Raw genomic sequence first — 13,035 nt, 5'->3', positions numbered from 1 at the left:
TAATAGAACGAAAACAAGGAATCGAATCATGAAGCAAAAATTATTTTCAAATTCGATAAAACATTTTTGTTCATGTCGCTTATCGATAGGTTTTCTTTATCCCGATGTCAGGGATTTTGTGTCTAATTCATACAGTCTCTGAACATTGTTCATGTTAAAAAAAATATTAATGATTATTAGTAGTCAAGCGTTATCATCAATGGAGGGCTTCGTGAACCTAGCGAATATCCAATAAGAACATAATTTTCATTTCAATAACGATCGTAATTCCCCTGAAATTAGCAGAAGTGTAGGTAGTTCTCTGACTCTGAAGACATTTTATAAGGAGCCATTGCTAACTACGGATGCAAATAAGAAGATTAAGTTAAACATAATGTAGAAATAATTTTAGAAGATTTCTCGATATACTTAAGAGATTAAGTTTGAAAATAAGCCTGATTTTCTGTCATAATTTTACCTGCCTCGGAAAAAACAAATATATTTTCATTAATAATATATAGGAACTGCAATTAAATCAATCGGAAATTTTGAAAGATGACACTAACCGGCTTACTTACTGTCACTTCCATCAAGTGCGCTTTCGAGCTATTGAGTGAACGTAAATTTGTCAGTGATTTAAAAAGCAGACAAAACTTTCGGAAGCCTTTTATCGTGACGACGAACGTATGCAACTCATTGCAGCAGACAACATAATTTATTGCTGTATGCATGCACACATACACATATTGCTACAAAGGATTTGAAAAAATTTCAATGAAATCCGTGAACAATTAAAAAAAAAAGGAAGAAAGAAAAAAGAATAAAACAAAAAAATGTTTGTTGTTATGTTTTTTAAAGCTTTATGTTGTTCACTTATTATTATTATTATCGTTTCCTGATTTTTTCTATAATCGCGCATAATAGTTGTGTAAATACGAGTTTTGCAACAAAATAAGTTGTAATCATTTGTTTTTTTAGAAGATCGTATGTTATTGTGAAAAACCGCTATAGAGGAATTGTTAAAATCGAACTCAGTGAAACAATTCATCATTTTAAAGCTAAAATGTTAACAACACATGCTTTTCAACATATACAACTTCATCATCATCATCATCATCATCATCAGCATAGGGGCAGCACGTCAATCGAGTTCGATAAGATTACTAACTTAAATACGGTAATTATTTGATTTTGTTTTAACCACAACTTTTTATGTATTTTTTATGGTTTTTTTTTTTTTTTTGCTATTTTTAAAGTCTTGATTGTTCTCTGATCAGGGATAATATTTATAAAGGAGGAATAATCAATGCATTCACTTATAAGTATAAATTTATATCTGAAGTCGTATTTCTCTTACTTAAGTAAAGAAGCTTTGAAGTGAAGCACTTTAAGTATTATCACTTTCGGGAAAGTTTGCCCTAAGCCAGATTTAGCGACCTTGCTTAAAAACATTGGCATTACCTTCAGAAGCATTGTTCGTACAATGTTAAAGCATGATAAGTGGGAGAAAAATTCTACTTGGTTTCATTGCAATTGAAGTGATGATTACAAAATATTTTTACGTATAAATTAGTCCTTAAAACGAGTGGACACTCTAGTGGTCCCATTGGCGGCCAGCCATTGAATACTCTACACCACATTTTTCCTTGTAATGTATTTTCAAAATAAAGCGTTTTATGGGAAACGGTTGAAACTGTGATCCGATCCAAATCCTTTTTAAGAGAATTCGTCCTAGGGCCAGGAACAAATCGGTGCACCAAATCTTATCGCAATACTTCAAAGATTGTGGCCCGTAGTTTGAAAAGAACAAAACAAAATGGGTACACGGACAGACGGATGGCCAGGTAGAGTAAAGTAGTTCTATCTTAAGACCCTCCGGGTATTGCATACATCCGCATAAAGTTAATATGCTCTTATATCCTTATTGATATATGAAAATTCATATACCAGTGCTGCCAAATACATCTCTAATCTGTGAAAAGACAAAGAGGAGAAGTCATGGATTTCGAGGCGATGCCACTGAAACCATGATTTTGTCATTATTCATTGTCGCATTTTTTATACAATGAAAACTCGCCTGCATACCGTACGATACTTTAAAGCAAATGCTCATTCTTTAACCATGTACTCGCTTTTGGAACAATTCGATTATTAGATTGATCCTGATATATATATATATATAGATAGATTGATCCTAATATATCTGCATACTGATGATCCGTGTAGAAACCCTAACCCGTTTTTATATCTCCTGTATCTGCAATCTCTCCTGCCCGTGCCTACAGACGACTAATTGATCACAATTGATCTAACACAAGCCGGTGTTTAATTTTTTTGTCTTAGCCCTTGCGAGACTAGGTTAGATATATGGATGAACCTGGCGGACTAACCAGGCATAGAACTGACTTTCGTATATCTGCCTTTTGTGGCTACCGCATAATTAAAAAAGAGGAAAATGCCATTCATTATAAAGCAAGAAAGCAGACACAGGGTAACATATATTGCGCTTGTTCTCTATCGTCATAGCAATGCTAGCAAAAACAGGAAAATGAGTGCAATATGAACAAAAGTTGAAAAATATGAAATTAGCAGAATTTTGCTAATTAATCAATTTAGTCAACACTTACTTCAAACCCATAAATAACTCAATTAAGTTTTACTGCTATTTGAAATGGAGTGTTCAAGTTATTGATGAACACTTATTATCATTTTTTGAATTTTTTTGAATTTGAGGTTTCGCTGGTTTTTAAAGTAATGCGAGTGAGATTAAAAGCAGTTCATTAGTATCTCCAAAGGCTTTGATTTTTATAAAAAGAAACAAACGGTTAAATCCCTGCGCAATAATAGATGAGAGAGATGACTATACGGGTCATTCAGTATCAGCTTCATTTTCTACTAATCAGTTTCCCAATTCCTCCATCTACATATCTACTATAAGAATAAATTATGTAATAAAAGCATGGACTGTAACAATAACAAAAAAAGGCCATCAATCACAAAAACAATTGCGTTAAGAAAATATCTAATTGATCAAGAATCTGAATAGTTCATAAAACAAGGCCGAGTCGGCAATTCGGCCTTACGACATCAGATGTCTTATGGATGATCAACGTTTCCTAATTTTTTCAAATTTCAATCTCGACACACAGCTAAGGGAGTAAATTAATATTTTTATACGGTTTTCTCTAAGGAAGATAAGTACTTTCCCTCCGTGCATATTTATCGCACGCATTGGAAGCTGAAGAAATCTTTATTAAGGACGAGTGCTGGTTTCTTCTGTAAACTAATGTTTATACCTGATCTACATCAATTATTTCGAGAGTCTTATGGACTTGATTTCCCGGACAAATTTAGCAAAATTTTATGAAAAAGTGCTTCTGCAATCTTTTTATGCTTGGTATATCAATCACCGTAGAATGGAGAGTATATTAATTTTGTCAAAACACTTGCAAAACTCACAAGGAAGCTCCAGCGATCCCACAAAGCATAGTGATCAATCAGCGAATTTTGAAAACTGTCCATCTGTCCCTCTGTATAAGGTCTGTAGTAAACGTTCTCTTGACCGCAAATAGAAAGCCATCGATTTTAAACTTCTTGAAGTATGATTGGTATTGAAAATGAGCTAAATCTATCGAAGGAAACGCCTACAGTTCCATATAAACTGAGAACACCTCCGCTGTTTGAAAAGAATAATAAATTGTTTTTTTGCTCGTTGCTCATAAACTACGGTAGATAAATCTATAAAAGCTTGAACTTATATTGTTATGGGTCTGCATAAGAATGAACAAACTTGATCGCCCTTGCCCGATATTATAGAGTATCAAATTTTTATATGCTTGCAATATCTTTATAAGGCACAGAACCGTGATTCCATAAAGTTTAGAAATTCTTGGCCTGGATCAAGGCATGTCCGTGTGTTCGTCTGCCAAACGTCTGTGTAGTATCCACGGTAGATATTCTTCCGTTCGCAAAAATGAATTTGAAAATCATTCAAACCGGCGACCTACTCCGCCTAAGCAACAAAAACTGTCAACAACTTTTTCTTCCGAGTTTTTTGCTTCTCACTCGTAAAGTACACCATATACACCATATACTACAAAAACACAAGTGTGCCCAGCCAGTATTATAGAGTTCTAGTTCTAGTGTAGAGTATTAGTTTTTTTCCTTCTTTTTCAGTCTTTTTTAGGTTAACGGTAAAAGTGTGAAAAATTTGGTCACGAGCGAATATAAATTTCTTACTTCTTAGTGTTGTAATGACAAATACTTAAGAAACTTTTCGCTTGCAATACACTGCGCTATAGCGATTTATACGTTGATGCTTGAATAAAACATAGCAACTTTTAAAAGCATTATTCTATTCCTTCGAATAAAATTTAAGGAACACATATTCCGCAGCTTTTTACGTTTACTTTTTTCCCGTTCTTTTACGCTGCAGGTTTGGAAATTTTAATTGAAATTTTCATTCATTTGGTTTAGTTTCTCTCAGTTTACTCTTTGTTTTTACCACGTAACCAAGCGTAGGTATGTTTTTCATTTGCTCACAACGTTTGCTAGACAATCAATTCGTGTTGATTGCTCTTTCTTTTTTTTTGCTTTCAAAGTCGTTACGTTAAGTTTATTGGTTTTGACACCTGTTGAATGAGTATCACACTTTTCCGCGTTGACGATACGTAAATGTTTGTTTTTCAAAATTTTCAAATCCTGGGCAATAGATTGCAAACTGACAGCAATCAATTTTTATTCGTAAATGTCTCCTTATTTGGTTTTCAACTCAATCCTCTACTTCCTCTCGTTTATTTGTGTTTCCCGCCTCAAAATGACTGCAAGCTAATTACTCTGTAGACGTCACATTACTATTTAAATAATTAAAAAAAGCAAAGTTAACAAGAATTTGTAAAAATCAAAATAAATTCTTCTTCTTCTTCTTTACCGCAAGTCGCACATACCCGTTCCCGTTATTAGTTTCAGTTTAAAAAATCTACAATTCGAAAACAAAGTTCCACTTACTAAGAAGATATGAAGAAAACATGAAGGTCATGCCGAATGCATTAAAATAATAGATGCATAGTAGAGGCTTTGTCAAAATTTGTATAAACGTTTGCCTGGCATGCATGAAAAATCTCTCTTAAAGAAATTGGAAATTAAATCAACCGAATTCTTTAAAATCATCAATGCTAAATGCTTGTGACGTAGCATATAACTTTTACAAAAGTAAAACGGATATTAAGTTTTATTAAAATAAATGCAAACTTTTGTCATAATTCTCAGCAATTGAACGGATATGAAGTACAAGAAATAATGCATTGATGATCACAGTCGGTTGACATAATCGACTTGTAATGATAATTGTAATTTTGCTATACTTTAATGAAGTGTTCTTTAGAAGGCACCTAAATAAAGGATAAAAATGGTATCCGTTCGATATGTTAATACTAGAATTATGGAAATCTGTCAACTCTACCGGAAAACACTGCCTATTTTCTTTGCATTTCTATGTGAAACTTTCGATTAAGGTATTTTCGAAAGCATGTGAACCAAATATTCGTTAGGATCACTTTCATGCTTAGTTGAATAAAGCATTTCAAGCGATTTGCTAACACAGTGGACAGTTGACGATAAAAACCACTGCAAGGTGCATTCGAATAAATGGGAAATAAATTGGTGACCAGTTGGTATACGAATTTTGTCGGTAATTGTGGACACGTTAATGGAATGTAGACACGATTGGAATCGTATTTGCGCAGAACGTGCTCGTCGGTCTTTCGAACAATTGGTTAGCTGTGCGTCAGAAATCTATGGTGAAAATTGAAAAAAATTTTGATTGTTTTTCGTGATGACTTTAGTTTCGTCTACATTGCAGGAGTGTTGTATGTAAACAGATCAGGCCTATTGTCTCGTGCTTCCAAACGAGCAAGGAATATGTTTGGGCGACATATCGCCCCTCGATATATATTTTTACGAGAGCGACTATGCACGAAAGTTGATGGATTTTCGTAGAAATAGATACACAATGCATTCAACAATGCAAAAATCAAAATAACAAAGAGGGCGGGTCCAAGAAAAAATTAGTAAACATTTGCTGCATTATATCATTAAAAGCCAATATATACCGTCTCATGCTGTATTTTTAAAATCAACAGATAAACATGCAATAGTCGAGCGACACCTACCTATTAGATACCCTACACACAATTTTGTGTAAATAATAATACACAAAAGATTACACACTATTTAAATTTTGAAATTTTATTTTACTTGTCATAGCTTCACAGGTTTTCACTTTCATGCAAGTCCGCTATACCTGGTGCGATCTAAAAGGTAGACATATGTGATTCAAATTCCTTACCGTTAACTCTTTGCTAAATGGCTACTTTGGATCAATTTTCATCATAATATATTAAAATTATGGAGTGAGGTGCAAAAAACAGAGAAGCGCTTGAAGACCTTATTAGACTTAGAATTTATTTCTTTAGGTTGAAAAATCAAAATAAAGAGAAATGAATTGATTTGAAATGAATTCAGGGAGAAAACGAATTAGTAGAAATTAATTGAATCGAATAAATATCGAAACTCATGTGCTTTGAATTGTTCCAATATATCAAAGATGATTGTCTTTTGTAATGGTTGTGCCCATAAATTACATTCTTACTCAAGAAAAGAAATGTCGACTCAAAGCTAATTTCACTCAACTAATTGTAAAGGTAACGGATAGTGATCGAATTAAGTCATATTTTGTAGTTAGAGCGGAGTACTTTAGCTGTCGCGAGTTTTCGTAATAACGCCTTACAACACTTTCAAGTCGGTGAATAAGCTCTGCAACGAAGTTTACTGCAATTTATTATCAAATCAAATCTCTCTTCTATCCATAATTAATTATTTAAAAAATTTTTAATTTATGTACATGCGACCTGCCTGCATATACACAGTCAAGCGGAAACCTATTGTTTACACTTAAACTTTGCAATTTTATTTCCAATTGATTTTTAGCATTTATAGTGTAAAGGCTAAATATGCACACGCCAGCATCATTTTGATATGTACTCGGCGAAACGCGAAATTTAATAATTGCGAAAATATTTTCTTAATTAAATTTGTTAATTAAATGCAATATTTTAATTTTGGCATTGTGTTTGTGTTCAAAAATATGTTATATTATTCTTGATGTCACGGCTGGAAGTTATGTCAATTTTATTATTTCGTTTGCCATTCTGACTTTGTCTGTCTGTCTCTCCGAATAGAATGCCCATTAAATTTTACCTATATATACATGTTGTGAAGATCAAAATCGGAAGTTGTTCTATCCTCGCACTTTGGGTTAAGGTGATATTAGCACGTATTAGTGTGTAGTTTTAAGAATAGCATAAGCACGTTTACTTACGATGACCAATTGATAGGTATGGTTGCCTCTCGGTCCAAACAGGCGCGATTTAGAACGTGGTGAAGGATAACGGACACGATTTACGAGTTTTAGCTTCCGCGAATGTTCCAGACAAGTAAAAAGAACAAGTGGTTGGTTGTGACTTTCCGATGTAGACATTTATTATATGGTCTTGTGCGGACTAGGGAAATTCCGTAAATTTGTAGGACATCCACACTAAAGGTAAAAATGTAGATCAGTCTATCAAAAAGAAAATCAAAGAAATGCCAATATTTAATCATTTGCTAGAGTGGATGGATATATCAAGAATACATAAGCCATTCGTATTCTTCTAAATGTTTTATTTCACCTCATTGTACAAAATGAGAAAGATTACAATGGCCAGAAATTGTCATGATAATGTAGGCGAACTTTTCATGGACCATTTACCAGTTTACTTTTTTTGAGGTTAAGTTGTGAAATTCGTTTTACCTTGGCGTCGGTTTTGCCAAAAATTCATTATTTAATTGTAGAATAATGTACAGTTTGTAAATATTTTATTATTAATGTTAAACGGAAGCGTTTTCACGCTTGCCTGGACTTGAATGCTTTGATTCAAGCTCAGCGCTCACTGGACACATTTCAGTTAAGCAACAACTAGAAGTCCTATATCCTATATCATCGAAATATTTTAAATTCCTGTAGAGGTTTTCCACCTTAGTTACTCGTTCGGAGATCAAAAAACAAAGGGAGTTTCCGCTCCAAAAAAAAAAGAAAAAATCAGAAGCCATCGTTTCGATATATCGATTTTTCTGTCCAATTGTCTTATTTGCCTTCAGTTTAGAAACACAAATTAAAGTTTTCTGTTCGAGGGAGTCAGAGCATGTAAAGCTTGGATTGAAAAAGTAAGGCGAGTTTTTAGTTTAATAAAATCAAGTTTCTTTATAACATTGATGCAAGCGTCTTTAACATTCTCTAAGCGAAATCAAATTTTTCCTCTCTCCATGTTGGAGCAAGTATAGAATAAAATTCTAGATCGCTGTAGTTGACATTATCATTTTATTCATATTATACCGAGAGGACACTTAAAAATTGAAGGAAGCAAACAAAACTAATCCGAAATGATCAAAGAACTGCATCGGAAACTCGTCATTTAAAAATGACATTGATTAAGTCTCGAATAAAATGTAGGATAAATAAAAAATACTCCCGAGTGAAACGTGCGATAAGCAACCTAAGCACAAAGCCTATGCATAACTGAAATTAACAGTGGTCATTAAAGACTCCCTAAAAAAAAGAAAATAGTTTTAAATCGAGCCAAAGCTATGCTCTTTGCATCTGTTAAAAGACTTTCTATGTAACATGAAAAGGATTCGTACGCATACAGTTGTAAGTAAGTGCCTTAAGATTCGTTTAAAGCCAGACGAATATATATATATATATATATAATATATATATATATAATATAATTTATATATAATATAATATAATATTTATTAATTAGTGCTTAGTTCGATAATTGCGTTCAAGGTGTCGCCATAACCATAATGATATGCTTAGTTTTTCTTACTCGTATGCGAGTTGCAAAGAATATCGAAAAACATTTTTCTCTCAGCTTTCTACTATTAATTAAAAGATTTTCCACATGAGCGTATATTTGCGTTCATTTAAACCTCTTTTTTTTTTTAAATGATGTCTGTCATGGTCTCATATACATTTCCATTTCATTATTATGCTATTTTTGTTTTTCGTTTTTTTTTTCTTTTTTTCTTATGTTATCAATAAGCTTAACAGTCCTTAAAGTAGTAGCGATTGAAGTCATTATCAGATAAATTGATTATTAATTAAAAATATGTTTCTTTGATTATATATTATTTTCAGTTAATTATTGAAATTAACAGTCATGTGGCTTTATTTCGCGATATGCTTATACTTGTTGGCCAACCAAGAGATTGTCCGGAGTTACGTGAGAAAATACGCAAATTGCGACGAACTTGCGTTGAAACCAGCAAACATATGGCACATTTAATAATGACACAACTGAAACGGTATGTCTGCCTTTTTATCCATTAAATTATATCGATTCCTGTAAGCATTTTATGTGAGAAACTTTACAACTGCGTGTGAAAGAAAAATTTTCAATTTTTACAGGTGAAGTAATTAAAAAAATTTCTCGTACTTCTCACCTGTAGTGTCATTGGCAGTTTTCACTGCGGGCAGCGATGATTCCTTTTAATGGTATGAACGCATTGCAAATAATTAAAATAATTATTAAGTTGCATTTATGCTTAATACTTTATTTGTCGAGAAAGTGTGAAAGGACGAGAGTATAATTGTTCAGAACAATTATTTAACAGAATCATCAAAAAGCAAAGCAAAGAATGTTATGCGCTTGTCTTAAGTCAACTCATCCGCATTCTAAGTAGATGAAGAATTTTTGAATGACAAGGAATTACGCTTTGTTGTAGTCGGTTTATGCAATAATCCGCTAATGAATAGCGAAGCATGAAGATGGTAGTTAATCTTGTTTGCAAAATCTCACAGAGGCATTTTTTATAGAGAAATTAGAAATAAATAATAATAAAAATAAAGCGGATTGCCGTTGGAAGCAATGTGCAGGACAATGGCAGGCAGAAAAGATTCATAAGATCTTCCGGTAGGGCACATAAACTGCTGGTATTAGAAAGAAGCGACCTACGTTTAGTCACCAGCTATTACGCGGGTCATATTTACCTCAGGTATTATCTGAAATCATGGATATCTTTGATATCGATTCATGCAGATCCTGCCAGGGGACGAGTGAAACGTGTCATCGCATTCTATGTGAATGTGAGGCCATCTGCAGAGTCAGACGCCAAGTGCTTGGCGAGCATTTTATAACGCCAGACAGGCTATGGTGCTCCAATTCAAAAAAGGCGGCGGGATTCATAAAATTAGAGGGGTAGAGACGTGGGCGTATACAATAGATCTTCTATATTGCGGTACTTCATGTCCACGAAATTAATAATAATACTAAGTTTTAGTATTAATTTTATATAAGTTTTGCTTTAAGTGCCAATTGAACTCGACTGTTATTTGTTTAGTTGAGTTTCAGGTATAAGTAGAATTAAAATAAATGAATAACATAACTAAATAAATAAAGTAATTCAGTCGTTCATAGAGTGGCCCTGACTAGTTTTTCGTTCTATCGCATTCCACGCTTCTTTTTTCTTTTGTTCTCACGTATTTTATTACGTTTTCCAACTATACGTAAACGTTGCTCAATAACAAATGTACTACACGACTTGAGAATATCTTCCTATTATGCCCTGCTTGCAAAGAATTAATTAATTTTCCTATCGAAGATGGAAACCGGCCTCGTATCCTATATGCATGTTCTCCTTGTAATATAAACGATATGAATAAGCATAAGCACCTGCATAAGCTCTCCGCATAAGCTTATTTGATAGCTTGGGTATATGAATTGATCGCATATCCCGCATATTTAAATGTAGTATTTAGTGTTACCCGTATCTTTAAATATTTCAGCTTTTAATAATAAGCCATTTGCTTAAAAAGTTTATGCATTAGTTTTTATATAAAAATCTTTTAAGCGCTCTTTGAAAATTATCTTCTCACTCTTTCATATTTCCCTTTAAATGGAAACAATAAAAGAAAGACGTTATGTAATGCATTGAAGAGTTCGATGGCGTTTTACTTACTTCACGTATCATGGGCAAATTTTTTTATCCAGGCATTGAGTTAGGATGAAGTTGCATGGCTTCCCTGAATTGTACCTTACAGTAATGCCATTAGAAACTTAATAAAATTTAACGAAGATTGCCTTAACCTCGATTTGTCGTTGAAGACGTTGTTCAACCTTTCGGTATAGCCCAAAGCTGGGGACTAACCACGTAGCGCAAGGTTAACCTTCGCTTCTATGTTCTCTTGTTAGCTGAAAACAACAGCGAAAGCTAATATTTTTTCACGTGATTACCTCCGAAAAATTTTACGACTCAAATAAGCCTTTAATATGCATTCCGCTTTAAAAATATGAACTCATTTGCTTAGTCCAAAACAGGTTTTGAATCAATATACTATTGTTGCTAGGTTTGTATAAAATTCCCTTCAGGAATTCACATATATAGCGACGTGAGTAAATGAAAATATGTGACTCGCAGTACAATTCCCACACATTAATCATAAATCAAAAGGATAGATGATGCAATAGATATAATAATTAACGAGGAAAACAACAAACAAAAGAAGAAAAAAAGAGTTAAGAATCATTGAGGTGAAGTGAGTGAAATTGATGTGAGTCTTGTATGTTTCCCACTTCAATGATCATAAAACTGAACTACAGTTCAGTTATGTCGATTTCCGATCTTAATCCGCGATAATCGGCCGCGTAATATACAATTGCGTTAGGCCTACAGGCGAACGAACGGCAAGATATGACAAAGTCGATTCGGAAACTGTCAAGCAGTCATCCAGCATCGTTGGTATTACAACAGGAGGTGCTTTGTTTGTATCGAATTTTCACAGATAAAGATAAGGTCATAACCAAAGTGTCTAGTCTTGATTTGACCCTACACGTAGGCATGCTTTACAACTTTATTATATATTGTAGTAGCATTTTTACATATTTACTGTAGCTACAGATTATAAGTAGGAATTGAAAAGACAAGGGATGGGAACATGACATTCGAAGTATGTCAGCTGACATCAGTTAAGCGAATGGCAAAGGCAATCCTATTCGAACCGAATTAGAAGACACTTTCTCTTTCCTCAGGATCGAATCGCCGACTAGGTAGTCCATCACCGATAGCAGAAAAATCTGTTATTATTCGCTTGGATTACATGCTATTGGTGCCGTATTAGGAATATTATTATAGAAAATCATTAATTTGCGTCCTATGACCACCGATGATAGATCGTGTAAGTTAAGTGCATTAGGTGTTTTTATGGTCTTCTCTAATACCATTAAGCCAATTAATAAAAGACTACTTAATGATTACCTTAAGAGAAAGCAGGATTCTTTAGTAAACGGGGAAAAAAAAGTTTGGAACTAAAGGACGCCTGGAACAGTCGTTGACTCATACTCTGGCACCAGGATCTTATAAATTTTCCAAAACGGAAAATTTTAAACTTCACATGATATATTTTCATTGAACTCTGCCTAGAAAGTCAAACTTTCACATTTCTTAATTGTCACTGATAATTACCTCTGACCGCTAAAGGGTTTGACAAATAAAACGCGCTACGAAAATAAATACACTGAGAACAATTTTACAGATTTAACGAAATGTTATCCATGCCTTTATCATTAATATTTGAAGCGTGCTGTAAATGTGTAGTAAATTGTTTTGCTCTACTGTGCGATAATAAAACTCATTTTCTTATGAATGAAAGCAGCGCAGCATTGTACTCATTCCGCGTCAAAGCGAGCTTTAATTAATGTAAGCAACTGATACGAATTTGTTAGTACCTGCGACGAGGTAAGGAAATGTTATGTCAAATAGAGGTTAGGTATGCAATTTGTATTTACCGATTGAAAACTTTCCATTGAGACATCAAAAAATTTATAAGCCATCAATCTGGCTGGCCTCTGTGCTCTGGCCATGGTAAATAGTAACATGCGTTCGTAATATATGCTGCCGTTGTACCAAGGATGCTCGGCTAACGCATCACTCATATCCAGGCTCTACATGCAAATGAAA

At 33.7% G+C, this 13,035-nt stretch overlaps 1 protein-coding gene across 1 annotated transcript in view; it reads left to right on the top strand.

Moving 5' to 3' along the window:
- The first annotated feature begins 1,042 nt into the window (after positions 1-1,042).
- LOC119633078 overlaps positions 1,043-13,035 on the top strand; it is a 25,890-nt gene continuing 13,897 nt past the window's right edge. The window contains exons 1-2 of the mRNA XM_038026295.1: positions 1,043-1,156; positions 9,218-9,384. Coding sequence (XP_037882223.1) covers positions 1,043-1,156; positions 9,218-9,384 — 281 coding nt within the window. The remainder of the gene's footprint in view (positions 1,157-9,217; positions 9,385-13,035) is intronic.

The sequence above is a fragment of the Glossina fuscipes genome, unplaced genomic scaffold (assembly GCF_014805625.2).
Source record: "Glossina fuscipes isolate IAEA_lab_2018 unplaced genomic scaffold, Yale_Gfus_2 2, whole genome shotgun sequence".
Classification (NCBI taxonomy): Eukaryota; Metazoa; Arthropoda; class Insecta; order Diptera; family Glossinidae; genus Glossina; species Glossina fuscipes.
Note: the sequence above shows the minus strand (reverse complement) of the source record. Positions and strands in the feature narration are given on the sequence as shown.